The sequence below is a fragment of the Antechinus flavipes genome, chromosome 3 (genome assembly GCF_016432865.1).
Source record: "Antechinus flavipes isolate AdamAnt ecotype Samford, QLD, Australia chromosome 3, AdamAnt_v2, whole genome shotgun sequence".
Classification (NCBI taxonomy): Eukaryota; Metazoa; Chordata; class Mammalia; order Dasyuromorphia; family Dasyuridae; genus Antechinus; species Antechinus flavipes.
In genome coordinates, this window is record NC_067400.1 from 551,067,485 (window position 1) to 551,090,224 (window position 22,740).

The 22,740-nt window shown below is 33.0% G+C and overlaps 1 protein-coding gene across 15 annotated transcripts in view; it reads left to right on the forward strand.

The window, feature by feature from the left end:
- Nucleotides 1-22,740, forward strand: part of SUPT20H (SPT20 homolog, SAGA complex component) — a 54,894-nt gene that overhangs the window by 20,286 nt on the left and 11,868 nt on the right. For 6 of the 15 annotated variants that reach the window (XR_007952192.1, XR_007952193.1, XR_007952194.1 and 3 more), the window contains exons 15-24: nucleotides 1,240-1,272; nucleotides 2,107-2,221; nucleotides 3,250-3,378; nucleotides 6,546-6,645; nucleotides 6,861-7,019; nucleotides 8,775-9,081; nucleotides 9,955-10,109; nucleotides 12,118-12,173; nucleotides 15,223-15,369; nucleotides 20,357-20,462. Coding sequence is in view for 12 of the 15 variants with exons in the window: in XM_051987417.1 (XP_051843377.1) it covers nucleotides 1,240-1,272; nucleotides 2,107-2,221; nucleotides 3,250-3,378; nucleotides 6,546-6,645; nucleotides 6,861-7,019; nucleotides 8,775-9,081; nucleotides 9,955-10,109; nucleotides 12,118-12,173; nucleotides 15,223-15,369; nucleotides 20,357-20,462 (1,307 nt within the window). In the remaining 3 variants the exon portion in view is untranslated. Of the gene's footprint in view, nucleotides 1-1,239; nucleotides 1,273-2,106; nucleotides 2,222-3,249; nucleotides 3,379-6,545; nucleotides 6,646-6,860; nucleotides 7,020-8,774; nucleotides 9,082-9,954; nucleotides 10,110-12,117; nucleotides 12,174-15,222; nucleotides 15,370-20,356; nucleotides 20,463-21,985; nucleotides 22,090-22,740 lie in introns of all 15 variants that reach the window. The other 9 variants (XM_051987412.1, XM_051987411.1, XM_051987415.1 and 6 more) reach the window with 4 other exon arrangements.

The following is a 22,740-nucleotide window of genomic DNA, read 5'->3' on the forward strand; positions in this document are numbered from 1 at the left end:
CAAATACCACTTTCAGGAATGACCATACATGTCCTTGCCTATATATAATATAATAATTTAGAGAGAAAGGAGGAGAGACAGATTTCCTAGGATCAAAGCTACTTATTTTTAAAATTTATTAAAGTTAAAAGAGATCTTGAAGATCATTGACCCTAATAGTCCATCACTACTTTACAGTTGAGGAATTGGATGAATGGTGTTATTTGTCTATAGTGTTTATGGGCATTTACTTATTCCTGTAATTCAACATTAGACTTAACAGGTCACTAGGAGTAGGATGTTTATACAGTGATGGCAATAATTAAACCCTCAGATGTAAAATATATCAAATTTAGATTAAATTCAACATTGTGCCTTCTCTATTCATAGTATTGTGCTAAGCAATGGGAGACACTTATAAAGGGGCTCATGGTCCACTTCTAGAGACTTCTTATTTGGGAGGGGAAAGGACGTGTACTATGTTTCTTAGAAAGCAACTTCTCTATTAGTGAAGCATCACTAAAGTCTCTTCATTTTCGAATCTATACTACCACCACTTTCTTCTATTCATTACCAGTGTTCTGGTTTTACTTCTTAAAGATAAATAAGGCACCATAAATTTGTAGTAAATTAAATCACCTCACTGGACAATGAAATCAAACATTTGGAGCTTACATTAAAAATATGAATTAGAAGAATGGGAACACCAGAAGATCATGGGGACACAGACTCCAAAGAAATAGCTATTTAAAACAGCAAAAGAAAGGAGTTAAGAAGGTAGACTTGGAGGGAAAAAATTAGTGCAGTGTTGGAGAAAAGAAAGGAAAAAGCAACAGAAGAGAGAGTTTTATGATCATCAAAATATTGTAAAAATTTCTTTGAAAGTTATCAGCCACATCATCTGGTAAATTGAAGCCAGCAGCTAGAGTTTGCCAACCAGTTAAAGAGGTTAAACCTGGCTAAATAGGAGAGAGCTCTTTATTCCAATTCAGGAAATTTGACTTCATGTACTTTGAGAATCCCTAAATTCCTGAGCATTATTTTCATTTACTTGATGGCATGAATAATGCTTTAGGTAACAAATCTAATGCAAAATCCTGTTTTATATTATCCTGGCAATTTTAAAAATCAAGAGTGTGCATAGAATTACATTTTTCTGTTATAACTTGTTGAAGTTTAGTTCTAGATCTGGAGATTTCCACAAGTGTCCATCTCCTGGTTCAGGAAATATCTCATCTGAATTTTTCTTTAATACTTCAGGTTCCTTATTGGATCAAAGACTGATGCTGAAAGGTAAAGCATTCAGATCTCATTTTCTACTTGTTTTGTATTGAGGGGGGGAAAAAGCATAGAATCAATCCAAAAGGGAATAAACTTGCATGTTACAGTACAAAGTGACCAGTTAGAAATTAGAAAACTCAGATTTCTTTCTGGTCCCTATTCTGTTACTATCTAGCTCTATGTCATGTCTCCTCTCTCTGGGTTTCAGTTTATAAAATGAGAATGTTGAAGTTTTGTCCTGTACTAGTTTAAAATTATGATTCTACAGTTGCCTAAAATGTAATTTTTTTTCTTTCATTTTTTTAAGCTAATGAATGGACAATGTTAAGTGAGGCTACATTAGAAAGGTAGTTTTGAATCATTTTATTTAATGAGTAATTTTAGCTGGGTAAAAGTGTTTGTTTTTGTTTTTGTTTTGCTGAGGCAATTGGGGTTAAGTGATTTTCCCAGGGTCCTGACTTCAAGAGTGGCACTCTATCCACTGCACTACTTACCTGTCCTTAAAAGTTGGGTTTTTTTTTTTTAAGCTATAAGCAAGTGCTTTTGATAACTTGGTTAAACTAAAAAATAGATTTTTAAAGCCATTTAAGATCAGATATTTGCATTGTCAGGGAAATTTAATTGACATGTGATCTGACCATTGATTAGATCCTACATTGAACTTTTTTGGTGAATGTCAGAGTTTGGTTGTATATTATTAGAAAAAACTTGGAAAAAAAACTGAAAATTCTGTCAAGATCCTGACTGTTCATACATTTTCATGGGAATTTTGTTTTATATTCAGTGTATCTGTAATGAGTGCATTTGAAGCCATAGCAATAAAAGTTTTTATCTTATGTATTTCAGAATAATTAATCAATATCAAGAGTTGATTCAGAATGAAGCTAAATGTCCAGTGAAGATGTCTCATTCAAGTGGATCTGGCAATCTTAGTCAACTTTCTCCAGGGAAAGAAATGGAAGTAAGATTGATTATTGTTATTTTCTTATTAGTAATCCAACTAGAATGTTGAAAATGATTTTCTTTTTTAACAAGTTAGAATTTTTTTTTTACCATTTCATGTACACAGTAATTTGTAGATCTTGATCTTAAGCAAGTTACAAACTCATACTATCTTTAGTTATTCCCTCTTTAACAGTGTAATTTTTAAATTGCTTAGGGGTTTTTGCTTGGCAAAAATTAATAGTATCACATACATAAAGAATTAAAAGAACAGCCTACTCTATTATCAGATTTTAAGGTTCCTTTAAATATTCCAGGTAAATTCTTTAGTGCCTATAATGTCTATCTAAAATGCCTTGAATGTGATTGATTTAAATGTTCATTGTAGCATAGACTTTTTAATATATTACGATATTTTTCTATTACTTTTTTTTCACTTTTTAGCCTTAGTGAACCACCCTATTATTGGGAATTTTTTGGTCATTGTTTGCTATCTACTGACACATATTTCTGTACTAAATTAATGAAATTTATATTAGAACATAAGTAATTTTTCACAAAAATCTTAATTGGTTATCCACTGTCAGTTCATCTTTAGATTAAAATTAATAATGTTATGCTTCATTATTGTGCATCAACTTAAGCAAAAAAAAAAAAATCCTTCATATATTGTTCTCCAAATTTTCTCTCAATAGGAAATACTATTCCTTAGGTTATGTGATTATTAAAAGGCCCTTTATGTTTTTTAAGGAGTTAAGCCTGGTGTATTTGAAAGAATACTGGACTTAGGAGACTTCCCTTTTTTAGATCTGCTATAAACAGTAGAATGTGTATTTTGGCAAGTCATTTCACCTCTCAGCATCATTTCCCTCCTGAAAAATGAGGAATATGGGGTAGAACAGGGGTTACTATTATTATCCCTTTTTAATTTCATGAACCTCTTTGGCAGTTTGGTGAAGTCTAATGCCCTTTTTAAAAATAATGTTTTTAAATGCATAAAATAAAATACATAGTATTACAAAAGAAACCAATTATATTGAAATACAGTTATCGACCAGCCAAGATGGCGGAGTAGAAGGAAGTAGTACAGCTGATCTGTCCCCTACAACTACTCCACAAAGATCTAGAAAACGCATCAGACCAAGTCCTGATCGGGAAATTCAAGAAAAAATCACAGTGAGTCAATTTTCTAGCCCAGATTGGCATAGAGAGACCAGTACAAAGATCTTTGGAGAGGAGGGTTGGGAGGTAGTGGGGAAAAATTAGGGGGTAGGATTGCTGGGGAGGGGGAAAAGGATGGGAAACAGGGTTATAGCCAAAAGCATAGACCCTCCCATGGAGCCTTCCAGCAAAAGGTCTACATGTAGCTTATACCAGGAATGAAATAGGTCCCAGATATGGTACAGAAAAGCTTGACCTTATTCAGGGAACAGTAATAGTACCAATAGCCAGCTCTATCACTCCCCAGTGTTGGGTCACACATCCATTGTAGACTATATAAGAGATCTGTGTCTGGCTTAGGATGGGTCCAAGGCAAGGAGCAGCTATGTAGCTCTCTCACTTTGGGAGCCGGCTTAGGTTTCAGATCCAGCTCCCAGCGCAGTCTCAAGTTTGCAGCAAAATAGAGTAAGAAGCACAGATCAAGGAGGAGAAGCTATCACTCTGAACCTGCAGAGCTTTCCATTTGCTTGATAGTGAACAACTCCAATAGCAGTATACTGCAACTCCATTCAGGGTAAGCCTCCAATTGTGTTGCTCAGACCCAAATTTTTAAAAAATTTCACCTCAGACCAGGAGGGTAGGGCTCATATTTTAACATGGATAAATAGTTACAGATACACGAAGTTTGCAGATTCCCAGCCTGAGTTGTCCCATATATAGTCTAAGAAAAAAGCAAGAAGAACTCAAAAGGACAAAAAACAGTATGAAACTTGGCCCCAGCCATTCCCTGCAGAGTAGTTTACCCTAAGTCACAGAGCCTTAATGTAATACAAAGTCAGGAAGAAAGTTTGGAAGAACAAGCTAAAACCCCCATCCCCTTCCTCCCCCCCTCCCCCCCCAAAAAAAAGAACTATAAAGAGGTATGAGACATGGACTCTCAAAATATAATCCCATAATCCCAGTAGAGTATGATTCCCAAAACATCTATTAAGCAGAGACTCCAAAACACCATTTGAATACAAGTTCAAATAGAATTCCTAGGTGAGATGACAAAAAAATTTTAAGAGCTAAAATGACTATATATAGAAAATGTTAGCAGAAACAGGAGAAAGAAATAAGAGCACAATGGGCCATTAGTCTCTTTGAAAATTAGAATGAATCAAATAGAAAAGAATGATTTAATGAGAAAACAAATATTAAAGTAAAGTGACTGGGAAAAAATAAAAATATAAGATATCATTTAAATTTTTAAAAAACGGGCTGACCGGGAAAACCGATCAAGGAGAGAATTTAAGAATAATATTTCCTGAAAATATTTGCTAAAAATAGCTGTCATAATAATTCAGAAAATTGTAAGAGAAAACTGCCGTGACTTCTTAGAATCATCTAAGTGCAAAGTGATAATAGGAGAAAATCCACAGTTACTTCCTGAAAGAAATCTCAAAACAAAAATCTTCAGGAATATTATAATCAAAATCCAAAACTTTTTTAAGTCAAAGAAAAAATAATGCAAGCTGCCAGAAAGAAAGACTTTAAATACAGAGAAGCCATTGTCAGGATCAAACAAGATAGCAGCCAGCAATGTAAAAGTTCAGAGTTTGGAATATTACAAAAGGCAAAAAAAGAGACTTCTAACCAACAATAATGTACTTAGCAAAACAGCATAATCCTACAGGAGAAAAATAGACTTTTACTGAACTAGAGGATTTCTAAGCATTTACTATAAAAAAGATCAGAACAGAGTAAAAATTTTGAAATACAAATACAGGAATGAAGAAAAGCATAAAAGATTGACAAGAAAGGGACTAAAGAATGAATGGTATCCTTATAACCCTGACGTCAATAGGATCCATAGGGGAAATATAAGAAAACAGAAGGCCTGCACATGATTTTATGTTTTTCTGAAGGCAGAGATAAAGTGATAAAAATTGCCTCATGGAATCAGGGTTTGCAAAGGAGAAAGGAAGCAAGATAGAGTGCATTGTTCTTGAATCTTACTTTCATCTGAACTGGCTAAAGGAATAGACACACTAAATTGGGTACAGAAAAATCTTTACTCAATAGGGAAATAGGAAGTGAGAACTAAATAGGAAAGTATATTAAGGAAAGGATTCATCCTAATCAAAATAAACTTAATAAAACTAAAGGGCTCACAAAGAAGAATTGAAAAGTTAAAAAAGAAAAAAAAAAAATAGAGCAGCCCACAATTGGGTTCTGGGAAGAGAAGAGAAAGGCAAGAGAGCAAAAGCTAACCACAATTTCAGAAGGCTCATGATGAAATAAATGTGTTACCCCCTCCTGACAGATTTAGACATATGCTTTTGGACACAGTTGTAAGAATTTGCTTTGCTGGACTGTGCATATTTGTTTTAGGGGTTTGTTTGTTTTTTCAGTGGGGGGAGGTAGGTGAATTTTCATTTGTTTAAAAAAAAAAACTTTTAAAATACAAATGTCAGAATGTTCACACACATGTTAACCTCTGGAGTAGACAACTTTAAAAGTTTTTTTCCTATCATAGTCTATGATGGTCCTTCTTGAATGAAGGACAGGAACAATAATAGTTTTTATTTTTGCTTTTGGCTGGGTTCTTGGTTATCACTTTAGTACAATGGCATTGACATTGAGTGAAATAGGATTATAAAAGATACAGTATAATTGAGTTTGAAAAAACTCCATTCCCTCTTTTGTTAGAAGAGTGATACAGAGAGCAAGAATGTCCTTTTGAGGATGGAGCAAAAATTAAAAAAACAAACAACTGCCTTTGGTTCATGTTGTCCTGGCAGCCTCTCCTATCGCTATCATTTCAGCTTTTTAAAGTGTTTTCAAAGTAAAAGGAAAGCTGATAGTTCTAACACTAAAATTGCAGCCCTATATGAGATCAAGATTACATACAGGTGAACATTCTGAGCCTTCCTTTCACTTCTCTCCCTATTATGGTAGCCTATAAATCTTGCACAAACCAAGTGATCTCTCACAAATCAAATTAGACTTTGACTTTGTTAGTACTTTTTAAATCATAGGTTTTCATATGATGATGTCTATACTACTGAATCTCTTTTTTTAAGGAATGAAATTGTATTTTCACTTGAGAATTGATTGAGTGTAATGTGTTTCTGTAGTTTGAGTAATAATCTAATATAATTTCAATAAATATGTCTTTAATAATTGTTTCTTCTTAACAGCCCGAGAGCCTATTGGTTCAGCCATCAGTATTGGGAAAGGGAGTAAAACATCGGCCTCCACCCATTAAACTTCCTTCAAGTTCGGGAAGTAGCTCTTCAGGTAAGTTATTTCTTCCATTTCCTCCTTATTCTTATTTCTTGATTTTATTTCTCTTTTGGGAGATGATCTTGTATGATAGCTGATTAATTATTAAAAACAATGTGATAAAGATGTGTTTTATCATTGTATGTCAAAACTTGCATTTGTAGCTTTACATAATTAAAAATCCTTCTTATGATGGTTCAAAATAATAATGTAAATTTATTCTTTTTCAGGTAATATTTTTAGTCCACAGCAGTCAGGCAGCCATCATAAGTCCCCAACTCCTCCTCCCACTTCTAAGCCACCTGGTCTTTCTCGGAAACCTTCCATGGATCTTAATCAAGTTAGCATGCTTTCTCCAGCTGCTCTGTCACCTGCCAGCTCATCACAAAGTGAGTCACAACCTAAATTCTCCATTAAATATTCATAAGCTTTTGCATTAGTGCATTCCAAGACAACTGCTTGGCCAGTGAAATGATAAAATTTAAATGTACAGTGGGCCCCCAATTGTATCAGTTTTGCAAAGTTGAAGGCAGGTCTCTTGTTGCTGTATGTACTTTATGTTTATTGTATTGTATGTTTTTCTGTATCTATGTATGCACCTTTGTGTATACGTTTCTAATAGATTTACCATCTATGTTACTTTTTTCCTTTAAAAAAATTAGCCTGGTAATTAATGTGATAGTAAGATTCCAAAGTGTTCTTGATACCAATATACCTTGGACCACTTTGCATTTTACCTAAGTTATACAGCAGATTTGATATTTTTAAAAATGTCTTAGGGATACAGCAGTTAAATCTTTGTGTATGTAATAATCTGTTTAGTCCTGAGGTGGTAATGCAATAAATTAAAAGCTGATTTAAAAAAATATATTTCTATGCTGTTATATAAATCATTGTCGAATGTTAAACTGTGATAATGATTGTAAAGCATTATATTGAAGATGTTAATATATAATTTTTTCCAACTGCGTAATCTTCAAAGGTTTAAATATCAGTGGCATGATTACTAGAATTCTAGCTCAATGTTGAACTAAATTCTTCAAATAAAAATGAATCTTAAAGACATGTTAGAAACAGATCTGTCCAAAGAAACTCCATTCCAGTTTTTACATTTTTAAAATAAACTTATGTGTACTGAACCTTTTAGTACATGGCACAGTGATAGAGTGTGGTTCTCTGCATTAGTTATAAGCATCTTCATCCTGATAGCTCAAAAGGTGTAATTTTTCTGCCTTCTTGTTTTGCACAAAGAAAAACAAAAATCTTTGATAAATTCTCTAAGTCTTCTTCACACCTTCTTATGTTGGGGGTATGGATTATGTTACTCTACTGCACACGGTTGTTACTAGAAGTAAGGGTTGGGTGACAGCTTCTGGACATTCACATTTCTTTCCTTTCTTTCTGCAGGACATGAAAGCTAAAAAAGAAAACACCTCAAGAGCTTTTGGTTTTGCTTTTTTTTTTGTTTTCTTTTTTTTTAAATTGATAAACTGTGCGTACTGCATTCACAACAAATTTTCTATACATTCTACATTTAAAGAGAAATACACAGTTACTGTTAAAGATACAGTATTGTCACCTTTGAAATGATTTGCTTTATTACTGACTTTTATGATTTGGGTGAATTACATTGGAAATGATATTTATTCATATATATATATCTATATGTAGGTACCCATTTTTTGTTTATTGGCCAAACCTAATTTATTAATATTGTTATCATTTTGATTCACATTTATCAGATTATTGTATAAATTATACAAATAGTTTAAAAGTTAAGCCAATTTAAATGACTTATTACAAAAATTAATTTGGGTTGCTTCAGAACTTTAGTAAAAAAAAAAAAAAAAACAGAATATAGGACTTTTAACTTTTATATGGATGTTGGAAAAAGTACCAATTTGTATTAGCATCATAATAGTAAAATTGCCACTAATGGACTTTTTAGGTGATATACTGCATCCTTAATTGTGATTGAGTGTAGCAACACTCTTGTATCATACGTAGAAATTAACACTGCAGTTTACTGCTTTAAAAAAAACTGGAACAAATTGTCAGTGCTAAGTAAGATTCCATTAACCTTATTTTAAAAAGGACTGGCCTTTTATAACAAACTAGCACTTTTTATTTTTCTCAATGAGCAGGATCTGGAACTCCTAAGCCATCTACTCCTACACCAACCCCTTCATCGACCCCACACCCTCCTGATGCTCAGAGCTCAACTCCTATTACCCCTTGTGCCACCCCTACTCCCCAAGATTCAGGCTTCACCCCTCAGCCCACTTTGTTAACCCCGTTTGCTCAGCAGCAAATGTCTCTGAGCCAGGCAATGCCTGTAATGACCATTCCTCTTTCCACCATGGTAACATCTATAACTACAGGAACCACGTCCACCCAAGTCATGGCAAACCCTGCTGGACTTAACTTCATCAATGTAGTGGGCTCTGTATGGTAAGTTTGCTTTGCTGCCATGTTTTCTCATTAATTTACATGAATTATAACCTTTATTCATTGCCCAAGAAAAATAGTTTTAAATTTCCTAGTCTAATATTTATTGGACATACTTGTAAAATTAAAAATAAATTCCACATCAAAAATTATAAATGTTTAATTTTTAGAAAAATAATATCTATAAAGTATTATAACTATTCTTGTATTATAATATTTCATGGTGTTTTTTTTTTCCCTGCCCTTTACATTTATAAATAATACAGTGAAATCTTTAAAATGAATTTCTCAGTTTTACCTACTTTGTAGCCCATTCTTTTGACAAAAATTTTTTTTTTTGTTTTTCCCATGTTACACTTTTTTAGGAATCCTTTTATTATATGTAATATATCGTTTCAGTAGCCTGCAATCAGTATGTTATCTAAAAATAATGAAATAAAGACATTTGTGTACAAGAAAAAAGAGACACACACATATAGAATTTAATGTCATTTTTTTGCATGCAAATTTTGTTTTGTTTTTTTTTTCCAGAAGAGCAACCAACCAGTTCTAGAAATCATTCTTTCAAGAATTTAGTGGCGTTTTATTTCCTAAAGTAAATGAAAATGCATACAAAAAAATAAGCCATTGCTAGTGCTATAATATCACAAAAAGTTGTTTGAATCAAAGAAAAAATCCAGCTGAAATTTGGGGACATTTTATGCATTTCACACAGTTATGCATTTTTAAAAAGAGACAAAGTGAATGAGTAGACTTAAGATTAGTCAGTATCACTAATGACTGCAAGTTTGTTCTAAGTTAAATTGTTTGCTGCTATCAAAGAGGAAAAACTTGTTACTATTTTGGATTTAACTCGTATTTTTTCCTCATCTGCAGTGGAGCACAAGCCTTGATGAGCAGTTCAAATTCCATGCTCGGGTGTAATACTGGTGCCATAACCCCTGCAGGTTTAAATTTGAGTGGCATTTTACCCTCAGGAGGTCTGGTACCAGGTGCATTGCCAGCTGCAATGCAGTCAGCCTCTCAGTCAGGTTAGTATATTTAAAATAATGTAATTTTGAAGACCAGATATTTATGTTGTCAAGACAATATCACCTTGAACATAAAAGTATAAGCCTCTAACTTCACTAAATATATTACATTACCCATCATGACCATTTAGGGTTTGGGTTATTTTTCACAAAATTGATAATATTTATATTCACATAAATGCCATCAAGAGAGTATTTCCTTTCTAGTATTCTTAAATTTATAAATTATTTTCATATTATTTGCCATCTAAAAGCCATATTGATAATGCATTAGGTTAATTCAAATGACTTTTGAATTCTCTTCCAAATCAGATTTTGTGATCCTTTGTTGTGTATACTTCCTGTAATTGATTTTTTTTTAAATAATCTTTAAAACAATGTTAGCATACTTTGTAAAAGCTATTATTGGCCAGACTTAAAGTTAGGAATAAATTCAAAGTGTTTTTATGAAATAGTTTGAAAAATCAAGTTTTTCCCATTGCTTATTTATAAAAATGAGAAGGCAAATAGTACATTTTTAGTTTAATTTGTTAAATGTTTTCCTGAGTTTAGAAGATTAATATGTATAAATGTTACTTCAGGTTGTTGGTTTTGCTTTTTATAAAAAAATTAAACAAAAGAACCTTGTCATTTATTTGATATTTTGCATAAAGAATATTAATTAGTCTTTGTAATTTCACAGAAATGTATATTCTCAGTTGCTTACACAAAGTTCTTTGAGACCCCTATGGATGAGTGTCGTACATGTCTTCTTTTTCCCCTTATTAGATTTCATCTGGTTATATGGTCAGCTGCTATTGAAAATAATGCTCACAATAAAATTTTCTGTTAGTGTACTTGATTGTAGTACCTTAAGAATCATACCTTCTCTGTAGCCTTGAGAGTTATACCTTTTGTTCTGGGAATTCAAAGCTTTGTAGGAACTGGTTCAATGAAAAAATATATATATATATATATATATTCTGTGTATGCAATATTCTCTTGATATCAGCCTTGACATGGTTTAAAGTTGTACAGTGATTTCATGTATCATTAATACACTTAATGATGCTGCACCAGATAGTACCAAGTCATTTATTAAGAGACAGAAGCATGCAGAGTCTTGTTTCCCCTCTAACAAATTACAGTTGTTCCTTAATGCATGAGTGAAATAGTCCTCCTCCTTTTATATAGAATTTATTTGTAAGCTTCACTTTAACACTTTATCAGCAATGACAGTGAAGTTATACTTACCTTTTTGGAATGATTGCTCTGATTTCATGCTCCTTTATGCTTTACTAAGCATATGTGCTGCGCTTTTGAGGAATATCATAAATGCATAGTCTCCCAAAGTCCAACTTGGGTTCTGGTAAATGAACTGAGTATATAGAGTTATAACCTATCCAGATTAATTGAACTGCTGTTCTCAAGTACCTAAGACCAAAATGTTTTAAGATTTCTTTATGATGTCTTTTCCCAATTGAATACCTTATGTCTATGATCTACAGTTATATTTAGTTTACATAAGGAATTTAAAATACATAATCATTCAGCAAGCATTGTTGTAAGTGTTTGTGCCAGATACTGAGCTGAAGAGGCTTAGAAATGCAGGAAGAAACATGCTATTTGCCTTCAAGGTGCTCAGGATATTGGAAGAGACAACATGCAAATAACTATGTATATACAAGATAGTGTAAATGAAAGGTATCCACAACCAAAAATCATAATTGTAATGATATTCCTGGTGCCTGCATAGCACTATGCTAGTCTTCTGCCAAAAATGACTCATTATCTATAAGTAAAAAGTTTTATTTTGTTAAAGATCCCCAAACCCATCAATATTATTTTTAAGTTTTTCTATTTCAAATATGTCGAACAAAATACAAACAGAACTTTAAAAATAACCATGATTTGTTAAAAAATATTTTATAAATAATGCCTGTGGACAAATAACAAATTCCAAGCCTATTTTAATGTATACCATTGTGTTGCTTCCTTTTTATAATTTAAAAAACCTTTTTTTTGTCAGGTGTCCCTTTTGGTTTAAAAAATACTTCAGGTCTCAGGCCCTTAAACCTACTCCAGGTAAATATGATACTGCTTCTGTTCACAATTCATGTGTCTGTGTATTTTTAAGATGTGGTAACTCTTATTGATTGTTTTCAACTGCTTGTACCAGCTTTTGAAAATGAGGGGCTTTATCAAGAGTATATTGAGAGTCTGCACACATTGCCAGAAAGCTGAGAAAGCACAGTCAACATTGTGCCCCCATTCTCACTGGTCTGGGGACCTTTAAAGGCAAAGGACTAAACTAATCTTGGAAGGGAGAGGGAGAAAATGTAGTTCTGCCCTGAGATGTATAGTTCCAATCTGGATTTGTCAGTTACTTAAGCATTATTCATTAGCCTATAATATTAACTATTATTTTTAATAAATTTTATTATAAACTTTAAAATAATCAATAAACATTAATGTTTCCATACACAAACAAGTTGAGAAAATGTCAAGTCATGAATCCATTACATACAGTTTTTTTCTTTTTAATATTTAACATGAAGGAAGACCCACATTATTACTCTGCTTTTTCTGTATCCATCTGAATCCTCCTTTGGTCCCTTTTTTTTTTTTTTTTTAAATCTTCTATTGATGCTCTTTTATTTCCTTTTCCTACCTTTTTTTACTTCCTACCCTTTTAGAGCAAATATTATAGACTTATTGTGTGTTGAAGAGGCACATAGTGACAGTATGTTTAGAAGTCAGCTAGCTACAAACCAAAAAATAAATTGTTTGTATATACATTATGGGAAATACCATTAGTTGTCACTACAATCAGGACCATGTTTAGGGAAAAGAAAACTTTTTCATACAAGTACAGAAAGGCACAACTAATAACGTTACCTGGCTTTCATTACATTAACTTTTATTTATTACATTATAACATTATAACTCTTATTAAAACATTTATTACATTAACTGGCTTTTTATCAGTTACTTGTGTTTTAGGGAATATGATTTAACCTTTTAAAGCCATACAAGTTTCCATGGTGAATTTGTTATGATCTAGCCACCATTATCTTTTAATTTCATCTGACCAACTGATATGACATGTATCAGTCCTAAGCAGAAAGTTAATTTAAAATTCAAGAAATGACAAGCTATTTTTAAAAAATTTTATTGGATTAAATAAAATTAATAGATATGAGTTAATAAGTTCAAAAAAAAATAATAGTCTTTATGTAAATGATTTTTTACTTCCACAAAGTTTTTGTTAATAGATCAAGGCATAGTTACCAGATTTTAGCTAAACTTCTTAACAGTTAAGTAGAATTTACTTTACTTCCTCCTAATTTCCTCCCCCTCCAACTTCGGATAACACATTAAGAGGAAAATGACCTTGTGCATGTATGATTCAAAAGGATATCAACCCTCACACATTGTGAGGGGTGGGGGGAAAGGGTTTATTGATAGATTGAATAAAGTTTAGTAGAAGGAAGAAACTGCCTAAGAAATAGCAGAGGAGCATACTTTTGATTGGCAGATGGCTATTTAAAACCATTTGAGTTGTGAAAGGTTTAATAGCCAATGAATTAGGATCTAAGAAGAAAATTGCTTGAAAAACAGTGGAAGCATTTGTCTCCATATCTGTACTCATCCAAGAAGGTCTGTAACAGAAATTTTTTTTTTTTTTTTTGCATTTTACATAACTCCCTAATTCCAAGCTAGCTCAGATTTGGAGTTTATTTGGTAAAGCAAAATTGGTCCACTTTATTTTGATGACATGGTATGTCATCTGCCACTAAGAACAAGGGAATTTCAGATCAGGTTCTTTATTTCTGAGCTCATACTTGGTTACTTTTGGAAATTTGAGATGATGATAGGATAATTGCATTTCCTTGAGTTATAAAAAGCAAAAGAGGAATTGTGGTCCCCATTATAATTCAAAATTCAAAGTGGAAAACCAGTCAGGGAAATTTAAGCCTAAATTTAATCTGTCTTAACTCATATTTATTCCTTAGCCTTTTTTTGTTTTCTTTTCTTTGGTAGGAAGGTGGTGGTAGTAGAAACATTTCACATCTACATAATACTTAGAATTACTAAATATTTTACATATGTTAACATATTTGGTCTTCATTATTATTGCTTTTAGAAAACAGGCTTAAAATGATTCACCTAAGAAAAAAAATTGTGACTTAAAAGTCTTCTCCAAGTCCAGTGCTTTTTCCACATTTGCTTGCTTTTTCTAATCTAAGAATCCTCTTCTGTTCTACCCAATGCATGAGCCAAACAGCTGGGACAGAATGTCATGGGTAGAGAGCCATTTTTTTAAATCAGGAAGACCCCTGTCATATCAAGTGTTTGTCCATTAGAAAGTTTTTAGGATGGCATTAAGATCCAAGGAAGATGAATTTAAAAGGTAAAAAGAAACAAGAAACAACAAAGGACTTTATCCTGAGATACTTAGTAATTTGTCATCTGTAAAAATGAAGTATTTGTTATAAAAAGAACATTCACATTTTCCTTTTAATTGTATCAAATCTTCAAAATTACTGCATCAATTCTGGACAATGATCCAGCCATCAAGAATCCAGAATTCCCTCTCCTTTATAACCCTTAGATCCCCTCCTCCTTCCTAATGGTTATGGGCTGTCCGTGAGATAATGATTTTCCATTGATGCCTTGTCACTAGTTTTTCCAAAGAGCTTGCTTACATCTTGTTCTATGGCCATTGTGATTCCTTGAAAATCACACTCTTTTTCTCGTTGTATCCCAGTGCTTGATAATAGTAAGTGCTAAAATAAATGATTTTTTTCATTAAAAAAATAATAAACTATAATGACAGTTATCAAGTGTGTTTTGTTCATATTTTGATCTAGTGGATTGAGCACTGGCTGGAGTCAGAGCATTTTTGAGATTTTCAGTGTCTCCATGGCTTTGAACATAACATTTAACCTCCCATTGTCTCAGTTTTCTCATCCAAGAAACTAGGGAATAGGACTAAGTGCCTTCTGAGCCCTCTTATAATTCTAAACCTAAGATCCAACAAACCAAATATCAAAAATTCTCTTTTAGCATTTTAACATTTTATAAAAACAGGGAATTTAGCCAATTAACAATTTTTTAAATTTCTTAACAGATTCCAGGTGGTTCACTCATTTTCAATCCACTCCAGCAACAGCAGCAGCAGCAGCAGCAGCAGCAGCAACAGCAGCTCTCTCCCTTTTCTCCACAGCAACAGTCTCAGCCCTCTACAACTTCTAGTCCTCAGCGGCCAGGAGAACAGGTATATGTCCTCTTTGTTCTTGTGTAAGACCAAGATTTATTGAACTTGTAACAATGATTATGTCTAGATTAAATTATAATGATTTATATAGTCACAGTGTGATATGAGTTGGTTTTTCAGTTTGGTTTTTTTTTTTAATAATTTACTTTCACATTAATTTATTATCTATTCCTCTCACTGTTTCCCCCTACAATCTTCTCCCTCATTGAACTCAAACAAATTATTTTTTAAAATGCTCATCATAAAAACATGCATTATTCCTACATTAGCTGTGTCTAAAAATGTTTATCTCTGCATTTTAAGTTCATCACCTCAATGACAAAAGATGATATAGTTTGTTAAATCTTAACTTCTGGACTTGTGATATATTCTTGCATTAATCAGAGCTCTAAAAATAAATTGTTTTTTGTTATGTTATTGTTGTATAAATTGTTCTCTGACATCTACCCTCTTCACTCTATTTCTGTTCATAATGGTCTCTCCAGTTTCCTCTGGAGAACCAGAGGTTCCCCCTTTTGTCATTTCTAATGGCACAATAATAATCCATTTCATTCACATACAATTTTTTTAGTCATTCTCTAATAGGAAGATACCTCCTTAGTTTGCAATTTTTGGCTCCAAAATAATTTATGGAACTGCTATGAATATTTTTTATAAATGTAGGTCCTTTTTATTCATCTCTTTCGGAGATGTCTATAAGTGGTATAGATGGATCAAAGGGTATGTATGCACAATAACTTTTGGGGCAGAGTTATCTTTGAATGATCCAATCCACAGTTCTACCAACAATGAACTTGTAAACTTTTTACTCTCAATTATTTGTCATTTTCCTCTTTTGTTATCTGCCAGTCAGTTGAACCTGAAAGTTAATTTTTTCATTTGATTATTGATAGTTTGAATTTTTTCTTTGAAAATTGCCTTTTCTTATTCTTTGATCATTTATCTGTTGGGGAATGGCATTTTTTCCCTTTCACTTCTGTGTCAATGCCAAATCCCTCTGAAACTACATTGCTAAGTACTTTTTCCACATATATGTGCTCAAAAGGTTATTGGAATGTTATTAAAATATAAAGTGTAAATTTGACAGGGCTATTGGATTAATATAACAGGGTGAGATTTTTCTGAGCATGTATTTTAACCAAAAGATATTAAGCATTTATTAGGTACCAAAGCACCAAACAGTGCTGGCCAAAGACCAAAAAATGAAATAATTTTGTCCTCAGTAAACTATAACCTATCAAGGGAAACACTTTGTGTACAGCTGAATAAATATGAAATATGTTGAGAGAATGAAATCACAGGCATGGTAGGGTCATACCACTTTTCCAGGGACATAGTCTAGGAGTACATCCATTGTCCTAACATGATCATCTGTGGGAATAAATATAGATTCTAAGATCTAAACCTAATTTTGTACTGATCTTTTGTTGTTGTTGTTCAGTTATTTCTGTTATGTCCGACTCTTCACAACCCCATTTAGAGTTTTCTTGGCAAGGATATTGCCATTTTCTTTTCCAGTTCATTTTACAGATGAGGAAACTAAGGGAAACAGGATTAAGTGACTTGCCCAGGGTCACAAAGCTAGTGACCAGATTTAAACTCAGAAAGATGACTCTTTCAGGCTCTAGACCTGGCACTCTACTGTGACACCCTAGCTGTTCCCAAAACTTTATTATTAAGGACTTATGATGCATCAGGCACTATACAGTACCAAATACAAACATGCAAGATAAGTTCCACCTTCAAGGAGCTTATATCTTAATGGGGGGATATAGACAAGAAGAATTAGATGGGAGAGAGTAGAGTGATATTGTTGAAGATCTTGTTCTAGCAAGAGAAGATAGACCAGAAAGATAAAATTCTCTGTTAAGAAGGGGTATAGTAGAACTCTCATTGTTTGGTAGTAAGAAGTCTTGTTTTTGTTCTAGTTAAGGCTTCCTAGTTGTGTGACTTAGGGATAATGTTGCATTTGCAGGGTGCTAAGGAACAACTTAATGATAGAAATAGCTTTACATTTTGCAAAGTGCTGTAAATAGATAATAAAAATTACAGCATTTTGCAAAGTGTAAAGCTATTTCTGTCATTTAGTTGTTCCTCAGTACCCTGCAAATGCAACATTGAATTCAGTGTTTTTTACTTTATTCTATCTTGAATATACTAATCCTTTTAAAAGAAGTTTTTCCTTGAAGCTTTTTTAATTTGTTTCAGTCCTTTGGGGGAATTTGCCGTGATTTGAACACTTTAAATTATGTAACTAAAAGCAGGAAAGTGGTATGATAAGACTTGTTAGAGATCATACTTTTATAAAGTTAGAAGAGAAGCAGATTATGTAGCTTTCACTACTATTTGAAGGAAATATATTCTTAACCAAACAAAAAAGGCAATTCCAAAAGATAAAATTGATAACTTTGATCACATGAAAATGAAAAGCTTTTGCACAGTGTTAATGCATTCAGGATAATTAGGAAATGATCAAATGGGAAAAAGTCTTTGATTTCCCTAATAAAAATTTGGTCTTCCTTATATATAAACATACATAAAATTGTAGCCATTCCCTAAGAGATGACGGGTCAAAAGATACAATGAAAGAATGCTCTAAATCACTAGTAATAAGAGAAATGACAAAATGACTTTGAAGCTTCACCTCACTCTGCAAATTGACAAAGATTGAAAAAAATATAGTCAATATTGAAGGAGCTGTGAAATGCAATTTGGAATTTTGTGAAATATCTACAATATTCATAACCTTTGAATAATTTCTGGTCTTATAGCTACACTCTTTGTGGTAGCAAATCATGCAACCTTCTACACTTTCTGTAATCATTTTCTGACTCCATGTATTTGCAGTAGTTATATCCCTTTTCACCTTTAAATTCCACTGTTGGCAGGAAGTCTTCTCTGGTCCCTCCCATTTGTAACTCATTACCTTTGTGTTTATATTGTGTGTGTAAAATCTTTTGTTTACATAATTATTTACATGTGAGCTCCTTGAGTTCAGGAAAATTTATATTTAAAGAAAGATCCTCTTCACTTTAGGCCTTTCCTTTGGGACAATGCTATTCTGTTGTCAATAACATCAATCCTAATAGCATAGAATACTTTCTAAAGCACCAGGAAAAACTAATGTTGAATTTATGCAGAGTTAATATTCTTCTAGCCCACATTTGTCAGTAGAACAAGGATTATTTTTACTGATTATCCTGAAAACACAAGGCAAATTTGTACAAATCTTAGATATTTATACCATATTGAATAAATTTAGTGTTTTAAAATATACAAATCTACAGGCACATATGATGGTACTTTTTAAATCTTTGTTCTGAGTATGTGTACTTGATAATGAAACACAACTGCACAAATTTAAATCCAGACACATACACATATAATCAGTGTATTACATAAAAATAGCAGGCTATTGTTTTGTCTTTAAGAGGACCATGACAGTAGGGAGGTGAAACCATGACATGCAAATGAATTGGATTTAAGTGAGGGGAGGGCTGGGCAAGGTAGATCCATTGGCCAGATGTAGATTAGGACTGAAGGTGGCTCTGGATGCAATGGTAAACATTGGCCTTTTTAAAGCTAAAGTATTCAACAGGACTCAGTTTGACTGAGCCTGCACCCATTCGATGATTAAAATGATGTAGCAATTGAGGCAAAGAATCTCCTCTTTTACCTAGCCAAAAAAGAAAAAAAAATCTAAATAAATAAATCTGAGAGCAGAGGACCCTCAGGGTTTCTGGTCATAGCAGAAAAATGATTGCTATTTCCACTCAATCTGAGTTAATCAGGACCCAAACAGTGACCAAATGGGGCTTGGCCTCACATTATGAGTAACCAGTTTATGAGACTCAAGAGTGATTTTGTTGTAAACCATGGTCCTTAAGAAAGAAATTTAGCTAGTAAACCCCATAGTATTTTGAGAGGGTTCAGAGATTTAAAAAAGAGAGAGAGAGAGAGAGCATCTGTAGGTAAGGCTATGTTTATTTTACCCTATGTGGACAGAGGGAGAGAATGGAAGGGAGGGAGGAATAAGGAAAAAGGGAAGGAAGAAGTTAGTTTCCCAGTTGACCAGTTCTAGTTTGTAGAGCAGTTCTTCTTGGAGCTTTATCTATCTTCTTTCTTGAAGTGGCTAGAACATCAGGGAGGTGATGCCATGACATGCAAATGAATTGGATTTAAGTGAAGAAGGACTATGCAAAGTTACCCACCTCACTTTCTCTTCCAGAGGACTACTAGAGATGGTTTATACAGCAATTCTTCTTAGGAGAGATGCTTTTTAAATAAAAGGAGATAAAATTAGTTATGCCTTGAAAATATTATGATATCCCTTTCTGTATTCATTCTGTGTACTGTCTCATACTAGTAATAATTCCAAAAGAGCATTGTTCAGTCCCAAATCATTAAGTCAGCCGGCTTACTATATATATTATAGACTTCCTGAGCTGCATGTAGACTCGGTATTTGATATTTTTTCACCCTTACCCACTCTGGCTGAAAAGCTAAATATCTATTTCTAAAGGTACAGAAACTTCAGTGATAGTGACAGTGTGATTCTTGTGATCAAGAATTATTACTAACTCAAAGTTATCTCTTCAGTTAGAAGTCAGATTTACCCAAATCCCAATGGTTACCCAAACACTCCAATGGCCTTCACTATTCTATTCAAGATGGCATCATGCCATCACCAACCCTTAATCAAATGAGGATTTCATATAACTTCATATAATTGAATTATATAAAATTATTTTGTTGATTCATCTAATAAGTGACAATGCAAATTGTTAGACAGCTTTAAATCCTTATGTTCTGCACTATTTTGTTTTTTCCCTGAAACTTAGTCTAACATTGTAAATATCTTTTTAAAGGAGAAAAGTTTTTATTATGATGTTTAGAGAATTTTTCTTTTAACTTTCAAAAGGGTAAATGGTTTTTTTCATTGTGTCTTCAGTATTGCCTCTTTTTGATTTTTTTTTCTTTTGATTAGAGTTCTGAACCAGGTACAGTCAGTCAAGACCAGGCTTTGTCTGCCCAGCAAGCTGCTGTTATTAACCTGACTGGAGTTGGGAGCTTTATGCAGTCCCAGGCAGCTGGTAGGTCTTTGCTCAACTTAATGCTATAGGTTCAAGCTAAAAGTACTCAATCCAAAATTCACTTGCCATTTTTATTTCACCTTTTGAATTATTTTTTTCTTTTCTTTCCAGGCAGATGATAACTGGGGACTTAAAGTAGAAAGTAGAGTTGGTCTTAAATGTGTGAACTCTTGAGATCTGTCAGTTGAGGCCCCTCTCAGTTTTTTATTATATTCAGTTGTAGTTCAAATAGAAATGCCTGGCCCTCCACAAATTACTAACTATAGTTGTTCCGCATGTTATATTACAGTTAAAATTCTGCACAGTTACTAAATTAATTAGGATATTAGAAAAGATAGATTTAAAATGTTTATCAGTAATTGTGCACAGTATTTACTTACTCAGAATGCTTTTTTTCCCCTGTATTTTATCTTTTCTTTTTTCCTGGCAGTTTGCATATCCAATCTGTTGGACAAGTCAGTTAACTACTCTGCTTCAGTTCGTCATCTGTAAAATATAGGGATTGGACTAGAAGGACCACTAAGATCTTTTCTATCTCTTTATGTGAAATAATTCATTAAAAATACAACTTGAATTGCTAAAAAATTACTATTAAGAGAGTCCATGTTGTGTAGGTCAGAAGAATGGTTGTTACACAGAACATATTTTAAAAATTAGTGGATTTTAGGAATCCCTTTACATATTCCATTCCCCCATATAACTAACTACAAATATGGGAAGTTAGACACCATTTAATATATAGAAATAAGCAATTAAAAAGTAGAAATACCTTGGAAATAAGTAACTAATAATTGTAGTACAGATATGATAATACCGACAAAATGCTTTGGTGGAAAGAGCAATGAAGTGCAAATCATATGATGTGGGTTCTAGTTATGCCTCTGTCACTAACAAGCATGTGACCTTGGATAAAAATTACTTAAATTCTCTGGGCCTTGAGTTACCTACCTTGGAAATTGGGAGGAGTGGGGGGGGTTAATTATTAAGGTTCTTTCCAGCTCAAATTCTGTACATTTATCAAAATGTCTATGTTGATCAATTTTATTTAAATAGTTTTGATTTCAACACAAGTCTTTGTCTTGAAACCCTCATTTGGTGTTTCTAAGTTATCTTATTTAGGCTCTTTCAAACTTCTGGGGAATATAGAAACATATACATTTTAATTTTATGGGTAGCAGTTTTTGACACTGGAAAAATACCTTCCAAAATAAACAGCAAGATTTTATTCCCAACTTCTCTGAGTTCCCCTCTCCCCTATCCCATCCTATCCCTCAAAAAAATCCTTAAGAATAAAAAATTCAATAGGAAAACTTGTTGCATGACCACAAAAGCTTTATAACCTGATTGCATGCATCAACTAACAAGTGACTACTTTATTCTGAAATGTTTGTGATTTTATATCTAAGATTAATCATACATACTGACAGCCTTTCAATTATCCCATTTTCTGTGTTGCCCTTTTCTAACTCTGATAACCTTCAAACCTTTTTGACTGGCCTGCTTTCCCCTTCTCCTTTCTGTAGTGTTGTCTCAGCTTGGCTCTGCCGAGAACAGACCTGAGCAAAGCCTTCCTCAGCAGAGATTCCAGCTCTCCTCTGCCTTTCAACAGCAGCAGCAACAGATACAAGTAATCCAGCAACTTCACTCTGATTACATTTTTTTTAAAAAAAACAATTCTAAACTCCCAAAGTACTCCCTAATACTTTGGTTTAGTTCTCTCTTAATTCTTTTATGCACTATAATATTCAGTAAATAAAGTTATTAGTAAATTTAGCATCTAGAGTTTCAACATACTGGTCATTCAGCTTGAATATTTAACATTTTAAACAATTAAGTTATCTTTTTCTAATTCATTATTCAAAGAGTCCTGGCAGCACATTACCAATTCTTCCCAGTTGCCATTATTATTTAAAAATCAGATGATGCTTAAGTGCCAACTATTTTTGACATTATAGTGCAGAAAATATATAGCAGTGTTCATACTACTAAATGTTATAACTTGGGGTGTCTTTCATTACTTTAGTTTAAATAACCAATATAGCAAGGAAAAGGAACTTGAAACTTGAAATTGTAAATATTTATATTGTTACAAACTCTCACTATAAACCATGTTGGTAACTGAAGTTGCTGAGTTACTACAGTAAAAACTGACAGGGCAAAATAATAAAACAATTTAAAAGTTGATCCATGATCTTTAAAAGGCCCTCAGCAGGCTTCCGTGCCACTGGTGCTGCTTGACTGTGCATTGTCTCAATGTGGTACAGTCCCCTTTGTTATT